The sequence below is a fragment of the Exophiala dermatitidis genome (assembly GCF_000230625.1).
Source record: "Exophiala dermatitidis NIH/UT8656 unplaced genomic scaffold supercont1.3, whole genome shotgun sequence".
Taxonomy (NCBI): Eukaryota; Fungi; Ascomycota; class Eurotiomycetes; order Chaetothyriales; family Herpotrichiellaceae; genus Exophiala; species Exophiala dermatitidis.
In genome coordinates, this window is record NW_008751648.1 from 2,023,078 (window position 1) to 2,043,674 (window position 20,597).

Consider the following 20,597-nt stretch of genomic DNA (forward strand, 5'->3'; position numbering starts at 1 on the left):
ATATGGTTATTACTGTACGAGATGTTGTGATGTAGTTTTGTTGCTTGCTCTAGTTGAGGATGGGTATGAAAAGTGTCTTGTATGGATAGAAGGTGAGGTGTTTATCGTTGTTCCGGAAAAGCTACTATAAGAGGAGGAGGGAGGGTGGTAATAGTATGGCATGGTATGGCATGATGGCTACATGTGTACTTTGGAAAGCAGTCTTGGGTCTCAAGGAGTTATAGGAAGAGTGGGTTACAGGATTGAGGTGTATGATGCTGTATCAGCAATGTGACTGATGGAGTGAGAAGAGTTGTGCCACCCGTCACAGCTAAGTCCGGCTGCGTTAGGAGGTCTGGCCCTAACATGAATGGGAAAAGACAACAGCCGCTTCGAGTCTACTGCCGGAGACGCCGTCTGGACTTCGTGTTATCGGCGGTGGTGAGGCCGGTTGTTGGCCCACTTCACGCCGGTGTGCACCGAAACAATAGAGCGAGCGATCGAGGATATGGTGCTGGGGCAGTGATGGCCGTCCATCCTCCACCGTTCCTCATGACCTTCAAGTTATACGTTGGTTTGAACGAGGAGAAGAACAATGAGCTGAGAGGGTGGTCTCCTCAAGAGGCTGCAACACCTACCGCTATCAAGAGATTCTGAGTCTGTCCGTCTAGGCTTGCACATCTTTCAAAGGTTCATCTTCTGGGACAGTGTACATATTATCCTCCCAGACCACAAGGGAGTCCGATGTCCAATTTCTGATTCCGTACAAACCAAGGAGCAACTTGGGGAGAGGCCTACCCACCAAGATACCTACAGTAGATGTGTCGGCTTATATTCTGAAGAGTAACAGAGGGAAAAGGGTTCAACGTTAGCATTTCAAAGGCAGACAAGCAGTAAGGCAACCTGGAGTCCTAGCATGTCAGCAGCGGCAGAGGTCTGACATTGAGGTACTACATGTAGGAGATAGAGAAGTAAGGGACACTCAAGTTGGAGACAACCTTGAACGATATAGCAGAAAAGTTTTGCCGAACATCAGCCGCCGCGCGCGACGAAATATCGAGCCAGAGGCACCTCAAGTTCAACTTCAAGTCGAACTACATAGTACGAGCCCGTTGTCGTCCGTTGCTATTCCAGCGCGTTTCTCGTCCCGCTATAGACTTCGACCTACACCATTACCGTTCTCCCGCTCACCACACTCATTTCGCGAGTCCATCCGTCCGTTTATTTCCAGTACAGCAATCCAGTCAATCAGACACTCAATCACCATGGCCGATCCCAAACCCTCCTCCACGACCACGACCAGCACCCAACCCAATACTCCTTCAACCTCCTCACCGACACCAACCAGTTCCAGTCCCAGTACTACAACCGACTTCCTCCCCAGCGACACCCTCTCGGCGCGCTTCAAAAACTTCTACCGCATGGCGACCGGCAAAATGTCCCCCGAAGGCGCCAAACAATACTGGGAAGACGCCGACCGGCGCTACAGGGAGCTGGACTGCAAGCGATGCGAACAGCAGCGCGATTACTTGTTAAAATTCTCCCCAATCATCAGATACCTAGGCGACAACATCCGCAAGCTAGGCGGCGACCTAGGGTCGCATAATATTCGTTGTCGAACCTGCAAGACAGGCCAGTTGGGCGGGTTTGATCACAAATACGGCATTTTGATCTGCGCCAATTGGGTGGAGAAACAGAATATGTTGGAAGATGTGTTGGCCCACGAGATGGTTCATGCTTATGACTATTTGAGGTTTAAAACAAACTTAAGTCCGGAGGATGATTTGCGCCATGCTGCTTGTTCGGAGGTATGTACACACGCCTTAGACACTACCCCATCCTTCTTCTCTCATCTATACTAATACTAATACTAATACCTGTATAGATCCGCGCAAGTAATCTCAGCGGCGAGTGTCGGTGGTCCAACGAGTTTTTCCGCAACAAGATCGTCTCTTTCACCAATCACCACCAGGATTGTGTGCGGCGACGGGCCATTCTGTCCGTCAAGTCCAGGCCCAACTGTAAGGATGACGTGCAGGCTGTCAAGGTCGTCAATGAAGTGTGGGACAGTTGTTTTAGAGATACGAGGCCTTTTGATGAGATTTATCGATGACCTACTACCGGCTTGAAGAACATCCTTTTGTTCATTTCCAGGGGACGGCTTAGATTGCTTTTGGGTCATTTCTAGCGAAGGTGTTGGGGGCGCAAGGAAAGCAAAAAACAAGACATATGTGGACGACGGTATGATTTATATACCTTTTCAAAACCGAACGAATCAAAAACTCCATTCCAATCCCAACCTATTTAGCCATGCTTCTGCTATGCTCTCCTTTCTGCCCAAACACCGTTCTCCATGATATGTTCGTCTAGTTGTGTACAGGCCAAAATCATAACCTTAATCCTTCCACCGATTCAAGAATTTCTGCATGGCGGCATCACTCGGTTGGCCAGCTGCAGCGACCTGGTCATTCCAACGTCAGTATCCACTGTTCAACTAAAAGGAGTGTAAGAACGACGTACCGTGGCCTCTCTGCTGTGGGTAGAGAATGTCAGAGTCTCGGTGTGCGTGGTAGCAGCATTTGGCGCGCCAGCAATGGTTTTATACACGGTGTATGCACTGGTCGGCCACTGGGCAGAGGCCTTCTTGGCCGTGATCTTGGTCTTAGCCAAAGGTGGCATCGGCGCATAGCGAATGCTTCCCGTCTGTAGTGTGTATGGCACATTGTACTCCGAGGCTCCGTTGGTCGGCACAGTGTCGACATCATCATCATCATCAGCCGCTGCAGCAGCCTTGATGTTGTTGACATCTGCAGGGCCCGCCGTACCAGTAACCGACTTTAAAGCTGTCGTGACGGCTGCCGGGAATGTGCCCGTCATACTCTTCAGACTGAACCGGTCCGAGTAGTTGATGACAGTGCCTCCTGTGGCGGCGGAGACAAACTTCAGGAAATAGGCATTGGTCACGTCCGCACCCAGGCCGGCGGTCAACGTCGCACTGACTGTATTGCCGTCGGTAAAGTCGCCATTCGTCACTAGCGTTGCCAGTTGCACCTTTATTGAATTGTCAGTCTGAAGGACTACTTAGTAGTTGTTGAGGGTTGGTGCACTCACAATGGTCGCCTCCGTGTTGCCCCCTGCACACAAGAACACTTGGTATGATGTTAGGTCCGCGAGTTTGGGCGTCGTCCCAGAGTCCTCCCATTCAATGTCCAGTGTAAGTCCAGTGATTGAATCCCCAGCGGCCGGCGCCGTGACTTTAACATCGGCCACGGCGAGGGAAAGGAGTCCGGCGATCAAAAAGTAAACGCTCCGCAAAATCATGGTTTCGGTGGTATATATTGTGGAAGAAGAAAATAAACAATTCAATCCAGCGGCAGAGATACCCAGGTACCAGAAGAAATGAAGTAGTAAAACGAATGTAAGGACTTCGGTCGCGGATGTTTAATGTGGTGATTGAATGGGAAGGCGCAGTTACTGAGGTACACAGCGTGGATTGTCCGCTAGGAAAGCCTATCACTGTAGGGGAGGACTACCAGGTGCCTGTGCTCCGCAAGCACCTATAGCAGCCTCGCAGCAGTTCAAAGTTGTGGTTCGGAGGCCAGAAATAAAACACGCTGCTGCAGAATTGCGCGTGATTCATTCTCCGCTCCGCCTTTATCGGCCGGTACGTGTCACGACCGACAATCTTCGCCCGCCCGCCTTCGCAGTCCCAGCCATAACCAGACAAACGATGCAAGCTCCCAACAAGTCTTCAGTCTCCTCGTAACAATGGGCTGGTCATCGCCCGACAGCTGGGTTACCAGGCTCTTCGCCGGCGATCCTCTTGTGTGCTTGCTCGCCTTTCTGGTGGTGTTAGCACTTCCGGCACTGTTGCATCTTTACTTCTATACGCAGTCGGCACGTACCAGAATCGTCCCGACCTTTTTGCTTTTGGGCCCTAGCAACGCAGGGAAGACTGCATTGGTCACTCTGGTGAGGAATCTGCCTGGTATTTGCTACCATGCTCGAGCTAATTCTATCTAGCTACAAAAGAGATCTGCCGAACTAGAAAACGCAGAGCCAGCCGTCACCCGAACTTCCCAAGTATCATGGCGAGCCCCCTTGCTACTTCCGCCCTCGGTCCCTCTGGGATCTGATAAATACCGTTCCGAAAACGATGTGTCCTTGAGGGAGAAGCAGCCCACTCGATATGTCATGATAGACACTCCTGGACACGGCAAACTGAGAACCGAACAGGCATTGCCTCAAATACAAAGCCCTTCGCTTCGTGGAGTGATTTTCGTTGTCGATGCCAGCGTCCTTGATTCGAGTGATTCTCCTGCTTCGCGCGACACGGCGGCGTATCTTCATGACACCTTACTCGTCCTACAAAAACGGAAAGCCGCGAAGACGTCAGCCAAGGCCGCAAAGACGGATATACCGATTCTGGTCGCAGCAAACAAGCAAGATCTGTTTACTGCGCTGCCTCCCGGGGCGGTAAAGGAACGGCTGCAGACAGAAATCGAAAGAGTCCGAGTGTCCAGGAGTAAGGGTCTTGCTACCGTAGGCCAGGAGCCGGATGTCGATGGGGAAGATGAAATTCTCGGTGGTGGGGGTGAAGAGAAGTTCAGCTTCAAGTTGATGGAGGAGGAGTACGGCATTCGTATCGACGTCGTTGGAGGAGCCGTAAAAGGTGAAGAAGCAGGCAAGGGAGTCGGAAGATGGGAGGAATGGATTGGCGGTTGTCTATAACCCTCTCCAAACCTGTTGAATTTGAGCCATTCCCAATAGTGGACGGATATGGATCCCTTGTCTTCGTGATGCCCTCTTCGGCTGGCTTGTAAGATGGCACTTCTTGGGATTTGGTCCATGCCTCAAGCGTAGCCGTCAGATATCATAGGCTGATAGGCCGCGGACCACCGTTGTTGAGCATAGATGCTCAGCAAGATCAACCAGACAGATTTCGATGACTGTATCTCATGCTGTGCTGTCCTTCGTAGACCAAAAGCTTGCTCAGACTATTCCCTGGCTGAAAATGTCCTCGAATCCTCGCTGCTGGTCCCTTGGTTCATCCTGACCATGGCCTGAAAAATCGCCATAATAGTCCTGTTCAGTCTGCATACTGGCCACCCCCTCTTTCAGATACAGCAGCAGTCGGTATGCGCTGTTCCCGTTCAAGTAGTACCGGTGCAGCTTTTTACTTCTCAAGAAACCTAACCGCTCATACAGCTTCATGGCTGCTGTGTTCGTTTCCTCGGTCTCAAGCGCAATCTCGTCCGCATCTTTCTCGATCATCAAATCAATGGCTTTGCTGACCAGTGTGGTAGCAATGCCTTTGCCGCGGAACTTATCTTTGGTGGCCAGCATTGCGATATATCCTCTTAAAGGGCCCCCTCGATGTGGTTCGAGTTTACAGATGACCACGCCAGCCAACTTATTGTTGTCAGTGGTGTCAACTGCCATGAAGCACAATTCGGCCCATTGGTAGAGAAAGTATCGGTACACATAGATGCTGTACGGTTCGGAAAGGTCTTTGGAGATCAACTCGCGGATCTGGGGGAGATACTCGGGCTCTTTGTCAAGCGAGTATTGGAGGTAGCTTATCCCGGGAACATTTTTTTGGAAATAGGCACTTGGCTTTTCGAAGTAGCTCTCGCGTCTCGGAGCAGACGAGGCATTGCTGCTCATTATTGTAGGAGGTGTAGGGTTCTATCGGAGACTCGAGGTTGCCATTGCGGAAATAATAACATGAACATGCGAACAAGCATCACGAGGCCGCAGGTGGAGTCGAACATTGGTGTTGGTTTGTGCCTGAAGATCTGTCTCGGCCGGGCAAATGCGAACTCTCCGGGCCCGCAATCAATACCGCGACTGTTATGACGAAGACACTGCACACTACCACATGTGAAACTCGGTATTTATTATCATTTCAGACTCGCGGGATCCGCGACGGGCCGTGGATACCTATATCTCAATGTGCACCCTGCAGTGCTGCAGTGTGCTTGATGCCTGATTTGGGTCTCTATAGGGCAGTGCCAGCAGCAGCATGTCTGCCCTCAGACGCCGCATCGGCCACGTCCTCGACGACTCGCCGTCTCCCTCCCCCAGTCGAGACAGCACCCCTGATTCGAACGATGAGGTGAAGGTGGTGTCGAAGAAGAAACTCGAGAAGTTGAAGAAGGGCAACAGCAGCAAAAGGAGATCGGGGCTCATATTCGGACTGGGCGGTCTTCTTGGCCTGCTGCTCGCGCTGCTCTTTGCTCAATCCCAGGATGTTATCAGACTAGAAGGACTGTTGGAAGTCAATCTCGACAGTTTGATGGATGTCATCCCCGCTGGCATAGTGAAAGATGTGAAAGACCTCTCCAAAGCGGAACGCGAGGCCGTCAACTATGATTCCTTCGCGGTCGGGTTGGCGTTACAGGCGCAGGGCATCACGGCGCATCATCCGGTGATCATGGTTCCTGGGGTCATTTCCACAGGGCTAGAATCCTGGTCTACGGGCGAGAAATCAAGACAGTACTTTCGCAAGAGACTGTGGGGATCATGGTCAATGATGAGAGCACTTGTACTGGACCAGGCGTTGTGGAAGACCCATATCATGCTGGACAAGGAGACGGGACTTGATCCTCCCGGAATCAAACTTCGGGCAGCTCAAGGCTTTGACGCCACCGACTTTTTCATCACCGGGTACTGGATCTGGAACAAGATCTTGGAGAATCTTGCCACGATCGGGTACGATCCAACGAACGCTTTCACAGCCGCTTACGATTGGCGGCTTTCGTATGCCAACCTGGAGTACCGGGATCAATATTTCACCCGGCTCAAGAACTATATCGAGGTTGCACACCAGACTTCCGGAAGGAAGGCCGTCCTGGTTTCACACTCGATGGGAAGTCAGGTGCTATTCTATTTCATGAAGTGGGTCGAGCACAAAAACCACGGCAATGGGGGACCGCGCTGGGTCAATGACCACATCGACTCGTGGATCAATATCTCCGGATGTATGCTTGGAACAGCGAAGGATATTCCTGCGGTTTTGTCTGGAGAAATGAAGGATACGGCCCAGTTGAATGCATTCGCTGTTTACGGTCTGGAGAAGTTTCTTTCCAAGGAGGACCGGGCGGAGCTGTTTCGAGCCATGCCGGGGATTTCTTCCATGTTGCCAAAGGGAGGCGAAGCGGTCTGGGGAAACAGTACATGGGCTCCAGACGACCTTCCATCCTCACAGCAGAACTCCAGCTTCGGTGTTTTTATCTCCTTCAGACCCGAGAACAATTCTACAAAAACACCACGGAAGAACCTCACGATGACGGAATCATTTGAGTATTTGATGAATACCACAGAACCATGGTATCACAGACAGATCGAAGGCTCATATTCCCATGGAGTGGCGCACACGAAGGCCGAAGTGGAGAAGAACGAAGACCGACCACAGACTTGGCTGAACCCTCTCGAAGCTAGACTTCCCATCGCTCCAGACATGAAGATCTTTTGTTTTTACGGCATCGGGAAGCCGACGGAAAGAGCTTACTTCTACAAGGACAATGAGAATCCATTGCAAGGAAACGTCAACATCACAATTGATACATCAATAAACTCGCCTAACAAGCAGTTACAGGATGTCGGCGCGGTAGACCATGGGGTGATTATGGGCGAAGGGGATGGGACGGTGAACCTCTTATCGACCGGTTATATGTGCGCCAAAGGCTGGAAGAAGATCAAACGATATAACCCTGCAAACATCAAAATCACGACTTACGAAATGCCGCATGAGCCCGATAGGTTTAATCCTCGAGGCGGGCCCAACACAGGCGACCACGTTGACATTCTGGGTAGAAGCAGCCTGAATGATTTGATTCTGCGGGTCGCCGGAGGCAGAGGGGACGAAATCGAAGAGAACTACAAAAGCCGCATATGGGAAATCAGTGACAGGGTACAGATTTCCGAGAAGGGCTGAAAATGAAGGCGGGCCCGAATGTTCCCCTTTTATTATTGCATGGTCGGGTGTCATGTCTGTGACCATCTTACCTGTTGTCCGTTTTGCGAGTATACGCCGCTACAATTGGAGCATGGCAGGACGCGGAGATACCCCGGACGCATTTACATCGACTTTTGTGGTTTGTTGTCGGGCGAAGCTGTATTGTAGAGGTCCATAGAGGGATACACGTTGGAAGGGGGGCATACGAGCAACCCATGCTCATCTGTACTGTACAAAGACTACACTTATACTTGAAAAGGGCGAAAATCCGCCTGGTCATGTCACAACCTCGTCCATTCACCGAGTTGATGCCACCCAGATGAGCACAGAATGTACAGTACTGTAGTGATATATCAAAGTACCACCTTGTGATCGGGTGCTGTCCCAATGGAAAAGTTGGAAGCCTGTACAACGTCTCGTTCAGTGTGGCCTCAAAAACTGAAGAGCGTTGATTATTGGCCTCAGGCCATTTGTAACTCTCATGGAAGCTGTTGTTCACTGCAAAATTCAAGTTTCGTAGCATCGTAAGATAGTACCTGATCTGTCGTGCTCGTAAAAGAACCTGGACCCTCCCGGCCGCGACTCGTAGAGTTGCAACAATAGCTGCGGCGCGTCACTAAACGCCGTTCGAATTGCGGCCTTTACATGAGCGATCCGGGGACATCATAACGAGGCAGACCGCTATAAGAGGTTCATAGCGCCACTCAGAAAAGGCACGAATTCACATACAAGACGGCGAGAGTCCAACTTGAAGCACATGCACTGCTGTGGGCTTCAAGTTCGCAACCCACATAAGTCCACCCTCACTACTGGCACGCAGCTTTCGTCAAGGCAGTATTACGTACTACTCCCACGACTGCGCTGGACCACAAGCCTAGAGTCGGCCAACCGAACAACGGACCTACGTACATACTTTTAAGTGACCAACACTTTGTCCTCTCAATTCGACGCACCCTGGCCACATCGTTGTTGTTTCGAGAACCTGTTTCTTTTGGTCTCCCTTCTCGAGTTACTTCGCTACAAAGGGCCATCCCGTCCTGTTCGCTCTCGACACAATGGCGCACCAGATCGTGTCCCTAATCATTCTCTTGGTGGTGGTCGGCGTGTTAGCCGCCATTGGGTTCGTGGCATATTCGATCGCGCACGACGTCGGACATCACACAAGACAAAAGCTGGAAAAGAAGAATGTCTCGTTCAGCCGCCAGGGAATGAAAGTCGGGGTCAAGGAGCGGACACTTGAGCAGCAAGAGGATGCGGCGCAGAGGTTGGCACATACCTACCTTATAACTACTACACTTCCCTTCTCTGAGGCCACGCTGACATCCGGTTCGTCTACTACAGTGTCATAACCAAGATCTGGAACAACTCGTCTTGGCCGGGTTACAAGTCGCGCCTGGGTTGGGGACAAGGAGGAGCCAAGTCTGAAAACTCGTGAGTACTGTACCAGCAGCCTGCAGTAGCATGAACTTTTGATAGCTTGCTAACCCCTGGTATGTTGCAATGTAGCACCTCAGCCGCGCGACCTTCCAACTCGTCTCGTCATAACTCGAGCCAGGCCAATACTTCGTCTGCACAGGTCCGTCCGCCGTCGCATTGAGCGTAAGCAAGAAAGGAAGGATGTGGAGGAAAACGTTACCTACTCTGTTCCTGCCGGAACTTGAATCGGACATAGCAAAACAAAGGGCACTGCAGTGGCTTGCTCTCTGCGAGCTACACATTGGACGACTGGACGAGACTAGACGTTTGGGAAAGATGCGTTTGCGCTTGACATGTGAGATGTATGCTACGAAATGAGACCACGACAACTTGAACCTAGACAGTTACGCTGCGGTCCGTTAGCCAGGCAAATGTGCCAGGATTGGCTGGTTTCCTGGGGGCCTCGAAAAGATAGAAACAGAGTATCATGATCTACTCGAAAACATCAGCAGAAGTTTTGTTCTTCAGGACTCGGAGTACTAGGCTCGCCAGCCTCGCTGTCCGAGTCGCTCAAAGCAATTTGTCACGCGACCATCCTGTCTAATCAAGAGTGCTGTGACAACGGATATGGACCCTGGCTAGTAGGAGTAGGGAGAGTCGGGCCGGGGTTCGATTGCAATCGCTGAGGAGTGTTCTTCAATCTCCAGTGCGGCCAACATTGAAGCACTCGCACCATTTATTCGGAGAATAATAATACCTGGTAGCACGCGGCCAACTGACAGAAGTCAGGCTGAAGCTGTCAGGGTGCGACTTACCAGCTGCAGATGCGAGCTGCAAGATGCAGGCTCGTCTGGCACAACCGTGCTTCCGATGCGAACTCGAAGTCGGTGACCGACTACAACGGCGACCCCTGAACTAGAATTCCGATGTCTCTAGGGGTTGAGTTCGCCTCGTCCAGTAGCGAACGAGACTGTTGGCTCTCGGGCTCGTTTGAATCCGAAAGGGCCGAGAGGGGCCGCGACGAGGAGAGTGGATACGCATCATTGGGTTCAAGTTCCGGAAGAAGCTCCAGAGATTGGCTGCGCTGTCAGAGAGACAGATGGGAGAGACTACGCGTGTGGTAGAGAGCTGCCGATGCGAAATTGAAGGGGAGACGCGAGAAACACGAAACAGACAAGGGGAAGAAGACGCGAATCGGATAAAAGAGTGGTTCCCAATTGAACCTCAAAGTTCTATACAATTACGAGGGGATCAAGATGGAGATGGTTGAAATTGCAGGCAATCATAACTATGTATACCAAGCATTTTATTGGGGGTAATTAATTGATTGTTACAATCCCACCTTATCAACGGCCCAGTTCTTCGAGAGGAGCAGCAGGTAATCAGTAGTAGAGGGCATACAACGTAGAGAGAAGGCAATGCTCCGTCAGTCACCCTTTCAGATTAGATTTCTCGCATCCTACCCGAAAAAAATCAGAAAAATTAGCATAATATAAGTGACCCATCGATCGCAAGGCTGATTTATATGGATAGTTCAAGTTTAACCTATGAGCTATCAACAATGAACCCCTGACAAGATCCGTCCAGTTCGCCTGTCATTCTGTGTGTCCATTGTCCGGTCGATCCTCTGATGAAGCCAGAGCACTGCATGATCCGTGTTTCATAGCAACAACCGACACGTGCGCAGTCTATGTCTGTGTCATTGTTACAACATTGTAGGTGCATATGTTATTGTTATTGTTGTTTGCACCCACGAGCCTGAGCTTCTGCAGGTTTGCGTCATGATCCATTGGAAGAGAAAAACTGTACCTGACTCCCAGCCCGGTTCGTGACATCTTCCAGCAGAAGAGACTTTCTGACCAGTACCGTTTTTTCTCGTCCGAAAGGCCCGTTAGAAGTGAAAAATTTAATCATGACAAGCATGATTTTCCAGGGGTGACTTTAAGCGATGGGATCAAGTGGGTCGGTGGCCTTAAGGGCCCAGCCTCTAACAAAGGCCCCTTAGGCCGCACTGGCACCCTTACTGTAGGCTGCCTCCAGGGCAGCAACTTACCTGTAGATTGCTGGAGCCAGCTACTGGCAGAGAATAGCACCGCCAATAATTAGCATTCGGCACAGTGGGAATTATGAGCATGGGCCATCGCTGGAGCAGCCCTGGAGCCTGGAGCCTCGAAAAAGCTGCGTTTTATTGGCCTGGCGGTGTGCCTGGAACTTTATTAAGTCACCCACTCGTCATGGGCGTGTTATTGACTGATCTCTCGCTGCCCACCGACTAGTACTATTTGGTGTGTAGCACCTCCAGCAATGCCGGTGCTGTGGTCCAGTCCAAGTTGTACCACTGTAGCAGTAGAGTGCCCGTCATCCACTGCTTAAGCCCCGGCTCCTTCGGGTTGTCGTGCAGCGAGCTCCGGGCATGTCGCTGCGCCCGAGGCGCCTATCACAGCATAATAACTCAGACCCGCGGCGGTACACTGCCAGTGTGTGCTGCACAACTTGACGGGGCTGAGAAACGTCGTACACTAGTACAACTGTAGCAGAGAGGCTGCACCTCTGCCGCCTATAGTTCTGCTCATCTTCTGGCGCCCAGCGACCACTACAGGATTAGCAGTGGCTTGTCCTGTGGCTGCTTGCATCAAAAGGCCTCAAGCTTCTAACGCCCCCGTCTATCCCATCCGCAGACTTCCACATCCGTCGGTTCCTTTACCACTTCTTCTTTTCGCTGTTGCTTACCACCTGAACGTCAACCGCTATTCTCAGTCGCTCACCTTTTCTCCTTCTATCTTCCATCCTCCCATCCTTACATGCAACCCTTCGGCACCGTTCTACCGACGACCTCTCCTCGCCGACTCTCCTCCATTGTCCTCCTAGCCTTTGTCGCCGCTGCCTATTATCGATTCACACCTCCCGACTACACTACTAGAACACACTCCTCGCGCGGCTGTGATTACACCTACTCCTAGTACGATCGCAATCACGTAAAAGCACCAACAGGTGCCATGCAGTCGTCACTTCCGTCCTGGAAGGACGCTGCAATCACCAAGAAGCATCTTCAACTACCATGGCGGTCAATACAGCTTCTGGTGCCACACCGGTTACGGCGCAAGTTGCGATCAAAGCTACGCAATCGACAGTCGCCCGCCTCGTCCATTTCATCCTTGCAAACGTCCTTCTCACCGGCTGATACTCTACACTCCTTGCAAAATCACAAGTGGACGGTCTACGATGCACAATGGCTATTCCTTGCGGTCCTCGGGATTTTCTCCCTGAGCATCATTGAGTCTCCAGGTCCGCTTGTTAAGACGACGGTCGCTACACTTCTGCTTGCCTCTCTGATTTTCCCAATAACGAGACAATTCTTCCGGCCCTTTATGCCTATAGCAGCATACTTGATCTGGTTCTACTCGTGCAGGTGAGTTTACGTGGGTGATGTAGGTTATTCAAGAAACTGACTCGGAGTCAACCCAGATTCATTCCGCCTGAATGGAGGCCTCCTATCTGGGTCAAAGTCCTTCCTGCCCTCGAGAATATACTTTACGGAGCCAATTTGAGCAACATCCTTTCGGCGCACAAGAACACGGCTCTGGATTTGCTGGCCTGGTTACCTTACGGTCTGGGCCATTTTGGGGCTCCATTTGTGTGCTCCGCAATCATGTTTATCTGGGGACCGCCAACCACAGTCACGGTCTTTGGATTCTCGTTCGGTTATATGAATCTCATCGGTGTTATCACCCAAGTCCTGTTTCCCTGTTCCCCGCCGTGGTACGAGAACATGTATGGACTGGCGCCAGCAAATTATTCCATGAAAGGTTCACCAGCCGGCCTGGCACGCATCGATGCATTGCTGGGGTTTGACATGTATACTTCGGGTTTCACAGCATCTCCGATGGTGTTCGGGGCGTTTCCGTCTTTGCACGCGGCTACCTCGACTCTGGAAGCACTGTTCATGAGCCACGTCTTTCCGAAACTCACCCCGCTGTTTGCCATTTATGTCGTGTGGCTGTGGTGGGCCACGATGTACCTTTCACATCACTATGCCGTCGATTTGGTGGCAGGCAGTATGTTGGCGGGAGTTGTTTTCTTTATTGCCAAATCCAAATTTCTTCCGCGCTTGCAACCGGACAAGAGGTATCGATGGGATTATGACTACATCGAGGTCGGCGACGGCTACAGCGACTACGAGTACAACCTGGCCAGCCTGGCAGAACCGAGCGGCGACAGCGACGAGTGGACTATCGGCTCCTCGTCTTCCATCTCTTCGGGTTCATTGAGCCCGATCGAGGAGAGCCAGAACATCTGGACCGGCGCGTATTCAAATCATGAAAGATGATGATATTTCAGCACCGTTTTGGAACCTAGTTCCATCTACCTTTCGTTGAGTTTCAGCATTGTCAGCAACGGCGTTCACTGCATGGCCCTTGTGACGCTTCACGGTCGATATCTGCATTTAAGCGAAACCTTTGAGTTTTCAAATAGACATGGCGACGACCCTTGTCATCACTGCCCCAGAAGGCCGCTTGTGGTCTGTCCAGAAAGTCCAGGCTGAGCCAGCACTCTGTCTGTTATGATCCTTTGAGGATATCAAAGGTCTCCCTGTGGGAATGACGGGCTGGACGCTGCTTGGGCTCTCCACTCGACCGGTGTCTCGGTTGTCGGGGCTGACTGGACTTTCATCAGACTTTCTCGCCGCAACAGCCACGGCTGTACAGCGAGATATTGTCTGGGGCAATGGTTCAACATTTTGTGTTCAATATGCCCGAATAGTGTTACTCGGGAATTTTTTTTTTTGTGGAAATTTTTTTGTCTGTGATTAGGCGGCTACCGTTTACCGTCTGGATGACGCCGTTACATTCGCTTCGTGTACAACAATATCGACATGGTTATGACCGATACGCCATTCGCTTATGTCAACATACATTGGTTTTCAGAGGATGTGGATTTTTGGCTTGCATATGTCCAGGGATAGGGCCTGGAGCACCGGAGGAATGGGGGCGGACGTGACAGGTTGTCCTGGGCGCAAAGAAACCGGAGTGATATTTCAAAAATCAAAGAACTGGCAGCTGGTGGAAGGAGCTCAGCCCAAGTCCAACCGGTCGGGGAACGAATTCGTTCGGACTAGGCACTGAAGTCGAGGGCATATTTCGGCCGGCGTCTCATACTCCCCGTTTCGATCAATTTACCCTAATCAACGTGCGTTGATTTGTCACAACACTACCGCGCAAGCCAGTCCACTGTTGAATTGGTCGGCCCATTATGTCACCTGGGCGTCCGTTTCGGCAGGCGCTTATGCTGTCAGACCTTGAGGCTTAGCACGAAAACCGGGATGGAGCGAGCATTGGACAAAGCGGGCGTTGCGAGGAGGAGTAAAGTGTGCGGTTATCTGTCACGTCTTGGATTGAACTGAACAGGACTGAAGTCAATGGGAGGACCGACACAGGCTGACTCGACACACCTAATCTGATAATACCATAATCATAATGAACCGTTAAACCTGGACAGCTTGAAGGTCTTCTCTGTGCATGCAACTTGAAACCTTTTGTCAGTACAACGTACCATTTATTTTCGTTACCTAGGACATATCCATCGTAGGTCATCCAGGGCTCATTTGCCGAGTTTTGGAGTGGTGTCAGATACTGATACTTGTGTCTCTATCAGCATGCTCGATGCGGCTCTGCTGATAGCCTCGTTGAGCATCCTTCATACTATATCTAGACCCCGTACTGTAGAAACGTGTCTAGCCAAATCTGCCGGTCCGAGTCGTTCAGCCTTGCAAGGCCTCGTTCAAGTTGTCGCGGCCACTACGTCATAGACTTTGACACACAACCTTGAACAAGACTCCGCGGACAAGCAAATATGTAGCAGAGGCATGCGCAAGCATCTTCGTCTACATTGTACATCCAGCAGCAACGTCAGAAGTGATTGCTTACCGAAGTAGCAATTTATCAGCCCCAAAAGATGCAAATCACAATAGTACTGGGAACATCCAGGTCTATTAGGAATATTATCAGAGGCAGCTGTGAAAGGCAGAGTAGCAGGTAGGTGGCAGGAAGAGAAAGTGTACCTTAAGTAAGCAATCTCGTTCTCTTGGATTAGTCATTCGTGTCTACCGGTGGTGGTACGTCATCACTCTCATTTTCCGCCGCTGCAGTGCCAGTGCTTCCCAGTCCTTCACGACAACGAACAACACTACAACTACCAGTACCTAGGTACCTACAACTGCAGTTGTCATTGACCGTACCTACTCAGATTGCAGTCTGCACGTATTGATTCTCTCATCCCGTATTCGTCCGCACCCAGTCAACAGCTCCTGCTAGCCTGAGCGTACGGAAGCTTGAAGAGCAGCAAGGATAAGATCACAGTTTCAATTTTTTCAAAGCCCACGGAGTCCAAGGCGGCTCATTGACTCATTCATTCAAACATGTCCCGTCCGGCTTCATCCACTGTAAGTACCTGATGCTGTTGTTGCTAAGTGGTCCCAAATGTGTATACTGTAGCTTGCTTGTCATCCATTGTGTGGAACTTGAACACAAGAGAGCTGGGTCGAGAACCAAAACGGAAAAAGATTAAGAGGACGGGATTGAGATAGGGAATGTTGACTTGGAGATGCTGCATTTGCGTTATCATCCAGTCGCTGAAGAAGAGCAAATGCTAACCGTGTGACCGTGTCCCTTTGGACCTGAACCAGAGCGATGTCCTCCTCTACTTTCTCGCCATTTTCCTCCCGCCTGCCGCGGTCTTTCTAAAGACCGGGTGTGATTCCAACTTTATCATTAATGTTCTTCTTACGATTCTGGGGTGGTTGCCGGGGTGTCTTCGTAAGTCCAACACAATCTTGATTCGAATTCTCTGCCCCCTTTTGGTTTGTCAGCGTTGGTCTTGGATGTTGTTGGTGGGGAGAAGGAAGGGCTGTCGAATCAGGGTATCGGCCTTGATGAGGAATCGTACGCAACCTCACATCAACTGGATACGGTCGTGCTAACCAAAATGTCCATATTCTAGATGCCTGGTATATTATCACTAAATACGAGACTCCGGCGGCAACCCCTATACGGACGTACTGAAAGGCACCTGCATAGGCCGAAACCTAAGTGACGGGGGACTTAGCAAGAAGGATAACTCGCATACGTCGAGCCAGTCAGACTTTAGTGATACCCAAACCGTGACTTGAGAGAGTCAAGAACATCAAATAGTCCTCTTTCAGAAACTCTGAAAGACACTCCTCGCTTCTGGCAATAAACACCGCTACCTGGTCCCGGTATATGTTGTAGACACTGTAGACAATGGCATTTAAACATGGCTGCTAGTCTCTGCATAACACGATACAATTGGTCGAAGGCTCTCTAAGCCCAACACTAGATGTTTTCTAACATCATGCAATAATGCCAGTGGCGGCGGAGGTTTTTTGGCGGAAGAGGTGGCGTCATGTGATCAGTCCCCCTGCTGCGGGCACTGCAGACTGAAGCAAATCGAGCTGATGAGAGGAGAATATTTCCCTGATTCATGTTCACCACCTCGACGTTAGCAGCTGGTCCACACATGCCACGGACCCATGGACAACTACCAGGGGTCCGGGTTAGGCAGCGCTGGGATTAGGTAGGTCTCTGAGCCTCCAGAGGTGCCAATCAGCCCACACGGCGCTCACCCACGCTGTCTCCCGCGCCGCCAGAGGTGATCGTCCCGTGTCTAGTGGGACTTTGGGGCAAGCCTCCGATGTCATCTTTGTCCTTGCCCAACTGCCAGAGTGCCCGGTCAGCGTCAAGCGGTAAGCCTGAGACCTGAGCAATCGAAGATTCGCCCACAACCTCCCTGGGATCTCAAAGCCCCAGGGCGGCCTGCCCCGGCTTGAAACCAACGGTTGAGAGGCCTAGGGATTCCCCTGATTGGACTTGTGCGTCGTTGGCGCGCTTTACCTTGACCTAAGCCAGTAGCCAACGTTGCAACTGAGCTCATTGTTTGTCTCTCCCTGGACAAGGGAGGCGAACAGGGCTCCTTGATAGCAAAATCATGGTAAATCGTCATGGCTCGGTTGCACGACCTCATCTGCCGTCCTACTGTTACTGTTAATGCCACGAGAGTACTTTGGATACAGTCTCTGGACAAGATCAAATTGTATCCATCAGTCTCATAACACTCGCATCGACCTACACAGGAGTACATTTCATAAGTGTACAGGATCACTACCGCCGTTCCATCTGCGCCACACTCGCCGCATGTGATATTGTATGGAGTGTCTCAGTTGCTAGGAAACGTCCCCAACGTTCACCGAATGGCCTCAGCCGACGTTCAATATCTTGACCCTGAGCCGCTTGCCACACCTGCGATCGCATCTTCTCAGTCGCCAGGTCGCCCTCGCCGTCGGAATACGGACAATGACAGTACGCGCTCATCTCGAGATGTCTCACCACGCAGCGATGCATCACAGCGACGGAATTCTGCTTTTCTAGAAGTTGGACTTGGCGGTGAAGACACGATTGTTGATGCCAAACTCAGAAAAGAGCCGCGACATGTTCGGTTTCGCAACGAAGTCGATTTTGTTGAACCTGAGCCCGTCGAACTCAGCGACGAAGCCTCCATGGGAAAGGGCCCCCGTGCCGCAATGCCGCTCTATTTTCCCACCTTACCAAGGCTACTATTTCTTGCCCTGGTGGTCGTCCTAGTTATCCCCAGTCTACACACGGCTCCTCTCTCGAAAGTGGATGCTAATCCGGTAGGGGCAAGAGGCGGGCAAAGAGAAGATACGAAGGCACTCCGAGGCACGAAACGAAGCGTATCCTCGGGCAATATTAAGAGAGACAATAGTCCGACCGAAGTTTGCAAAAGATGGTCACAACAAAGTGCAGTGGTCAATGGCACATTATATCTATATGGCGGAAGGGCTACCACGACTTCGGATCAGACCCAAAATACATGGAGTAGGTGTCTTTCGAGGAGAACTTCCTGGAAACTGGTACACTGACAATACATAGATAACGATTTCCTTGCGATCGATTTGACCAAGTCCTGGCAAATATCGTCGCCGTCACTAACGGGCCTTCCTGTCCCCAGTGGGCCACCTGCAGTGTCTTTGGGATACTTGTGGAACTCCTTTGACGCCCTGTACCTGTACGGTGGCGAGTTCTCCGACTCTCCTGTTGAGACCCCTGTGCCGTTTTCGACCTGGGCGTATGACATCTCCTCATCGACATGGTCAGAGTTACAGAACCCGAAGACGAGCGCTGGAACGAACTCAGAACCCGCCAATCAACCTGTCCAACGTGCTGCCGAAGGCGCAGGGGTTTCCATCCCAGGTCTGGGTCGAGGGTTCTATTTTGGCGGACATCTAGACGGGTACACGACTCCTGGATGGTCGCAGTCTATTGCACGAGTCTACATCAAAGGGCTTCTAGAGTACACGTTTCCGGGATACAGCAACGCGGCTGTCGACGGTAACCACGTCGCAGGGAATTCTGGTATCTATCGCAACGTCACCCAAGGCGGCACGCAGGATTCGGCTGGGTTCCCAGAACGTGCAGATGGTCTCCTCGTTTACGTGCCCGGCTATGGCAAGTCCGGCATCATTATCGGACTGGCCGGCGGCACGAACTCGACGTTCACTCAAATGAATGTGATCGACGTCTATGACATCGACACGTCCACATGGTACAAACAAGCAACAGCGGGGCCGACGCCCGGCATTCGAGTCAATCCCTGTGCGGTAGCAGTGTCCGCGGCAGACGGTAGTTCGACCCAGGTGTACATGTACGGAGGACAAAACCTGATCCCAGCGGGCCAGCAAACTCAATACGACGACATGTGGATTCTGACCATTCCATCGTTCACGTGGGTCCAAGTCAACACATCGAACCAAGCGACACCGCCCGCTCGAGCAGGTCACACATGCAACGTGTGGAATTCTCAAATGGTCGTGGTCGGCGGATACACAGGGCAAGAACTGTCGTGCGAGAGTCCCGGGATCTACGTGTTCAACACCAGCTCGCTCACATGGCAAAACGACTACTACGCCCTGCAGACCAAGGACGACCTGAACCGCCAAAAATCCCAACAAGACGACCCGTCGGCACTGCAGGGTTCGTACGGATACGCTGTTCCCCCAGCAGTTCAGTCCGTCATTGGCGGCAACGCCGTCGGCGCCGCGACCGTCACGGCCCCTGCCCAGACAGCAAGTCAAGGTCCGCTGGCGACAGGCAGTCCTATAACCTATACGGTCACGGGCGCCGACGGATCCGTTGCAACTGAAACTGCGGTGCCGGGCAGTGGAAGCAGTAGCAATGGTGGTGGTGGTAACAACAATAACAAAGGTGGCAGCGGTGGTAGTGGTACAAACATTGGCGCCATCGTCGCCGGCGTCATCGCAGGCTGTCTGGCCATCCTGGCCGCCTACCTCGGCTTCTGCGCCTGGCTGTACCGCAAACAACTGCAAATCTACAAGAACCACACCTCCATGGCTCAGCGGCAACAACTGTCCGGCGACCCGCGCTATATTGGGGCTGGCTTCGTGCCCGCCAAATACTCCGACAAGGACAAGAGTCAGACCACTGGCACGGGCACGGGCGGCGACTCCCGCAACAGCGCTGACAACAGAAGCGGCAATGGAAGCAGCAGGGGGGGAGCAGGAGGACAGCCGCATCTCGCCTCCAACAATCCTTACAGGAACGCCACCGCCGGCGGCTCGGCCACTGCCGCCAGCAGCACTGAAGATCTCATGGCTGGTCATGAACCTAGTTTCTTGGGTGTCGTGTTGAATCCGAGACGGAGCTTGAGGGTTGTGAATAGGGATTAATGAGTGCTTAATAGTTTGGATTGTTTCGGAGTCGAAAGTGCGTGCTTCTCGGACGAGAATCGACACCACACAAACAGCGCGAGGAGAATTGAGGTTTGGTTTATTATAGCGAAAACGGGATATGGAATTGGAATTGGAATTGGACATGGCGACGGGAGTCGGAAATGGAAACGGCCAGCTCTCATCCGCCTCTGTACCTACCTACCTATGCTTTTAACGAGTCTACTACTACTATTAGTAACTACTTACTACTCTATCCCAGCCACATACTCTCGTAAATATATACCTTGTGTACCCTCCTGGTATTTTATACTGTAATCGTACTTTGCTACCCACTGTCTCCACTGCAGTGAAGGCGACCGGATCTCGGTTGAGGTGCCTACTGCTCAACCGAGAGATCTAATCTAAGAAGTAGACAGAAAAGAAGAGACAGAAAAGAAGAGACAGAAAAGAAGAGACAGAAAA

General features: G+C 51.6%; 8 protein-coding genes across 8 annotated transcripts; 6 read left to right on the plus strand and 2 right to left on the minus strand.

Moving 5' to 3' along the window:
- Window positions 1–1,080: 1,080 nt before the first annotated feature.
- On the plus strand, window positions 1,081–2,278 carry HMPREF1120_03717 (uncharacterized protein). The gene is made up of 2 exons (XM_009157798.1): window positions 1,081–1,787; window positions 1,865–2,278. Exons 1-2 carry the CDS (start codon window positions 1,245–1,247, stop codon window positions 2,090–2,092), a joined length of 771 nt encoding a protein of 256 aa, XP_009156046.1. The 5' UTR covers window positions 1,081–1,244; the 3' UTR covers window positions 2,093–2,278.
- On the minus strand, window positions 2,208–3,589 carry HMPREF1120_03718 (uncharacterized protein). Its single transcript, XM_009157799.1, has 3 exons — window positions 3,091–3,589; window positions 2,500–3,030; window positions 2,208–2,440 (listed from the first exon to the last, which is right to left on the minus strand). Exons 1-3 carry the CDS (start codon window positions 3,298–3,300, stop codon window positions 2,375–2,377), a joined length of 807 nt encoding a protein of 268 aa, XP_009156047.1. The 5' UTR covers window positions 3,301–3,589; the 3' UTR covers window positions 2,208–2,374.
- HMPREF1120_03719 (uncharacterized protein) lies at window positions 3,570–4,983 on the plus strand. The gene is made up of 2 exons (XM_009157800.1): window positions 3,570–3,951; window positions 4,003–4,983. Exons 1-2 carry the CDS (start codon window positions 3,748–3,750, stop codon window positions 4,708–4,710), a joined length of 912 nt encoding a protein of 303 aa, XP_009156048.1. The 5' UTR covers window positions 3,570–3,747; the 3' UTR covers window positions 4,711–4,983.
- On the minus strand, window positions 3,912–5,751 carry HMPREF1120_03720 (ribosomal-protein-alanine N-acetyltransferase). Its single transcript, XM_009157801.1, has one exon. It carries the CDS (start codon window positions 5,644–5,646, stop codon window positions 4,972–4,974), a length of 675 nt encoding a protein of 224 aa, XP_009156049.1. The 5' UTR covers window positions 5,647–5,751; the 3' UTR covers window positions 3,912–4,971.
- A 61-nt stretch (window positions 5,752–5,812) lies between these two features.
- On the plus strand, window positions 5,813–8,348 carry HMPREF1120_03721 (phospholipid:diacylglycerol acyltransferase). The gene has a single exon (XM_009157802.1). It carries the CDS (start codon window positions 6,005–6,007, stop codon window positions 7,916–7,918), a length of 1,914 nt encoding a protein of 637 aa, XP_009156050.1. The 5' UTR covers window positions 5,813–6,004; the 3' UTR covers window positions 7,919–8,348.
- Window positions 8,349–8,611: 263 nt separating this feature from the next.
- HMPREF1120_03722 (uncharacterized protein) lies at window positions 8,612–10,005 on the plus strand. The gene is made up of 3 exons (XM_009157803.1): window positions 8,612–9,203; window positions 9,281–9,370; window positions 9,446–10,005. The coding sequence occupies exons 1-3, from the start codon at window positions 8,995–8,997 to the stop codon at window positions 9,534–9,536; spliced, it is 390 nt and encodes a 129-aa protein (XP_009156051.1). The 5' UTR covers window positions 8,612–8,994; the 3' UTR covers window positions 9,537–10,005.
- A 1,861-nt stretch (window positions 10,006–11,866) lies between these two features.
- On the plus strand, window positions 11,867–14,912 carry HMPREF1120_03723 (uncharacterized protein). The gene is made up of 2 exons (XM_009157804.1): window positions 11,867–12,764; window positions 12,821–14,912. The coding sequence occupies exons 1-2, from the start codon at window positions 12,352–12,354 to the stop codon at window positions 13,680–13,682; spliced, it is 1,275 nt and encodes a 424-aa protein (XP_009156052.1). The 5' UTR covers window positions 11,867–12,351; the 3' UTR covers window positions 13,683–14,912.
- Window positions 14,913–16,877: 1,965 nt separating this feature from the next.
- On the plus strand, window positions 16,878–20,429 carry HMPREF1120_03724 (uncharacterized protein). The gene is made up of 2 exons (XM_009157805.1): window positions 16,878–18,264; window positions 18,319–20,429. The coding sequence occupies exons 1-2, from the start codon at window positions 17,619–17,621 to the stop codon at window positions 20,130–20,132; spliced, it is 2,460 nt and encodes an 819-aa protein (XP_009156053.1). The 5' UTR covers window positions 16,878–17,618; the 3' UTR covers window positions 20,133–20,429.
- The last annotated feature ends 168 nt before the right edge of the window (window positions 20,430–20,597 follow it).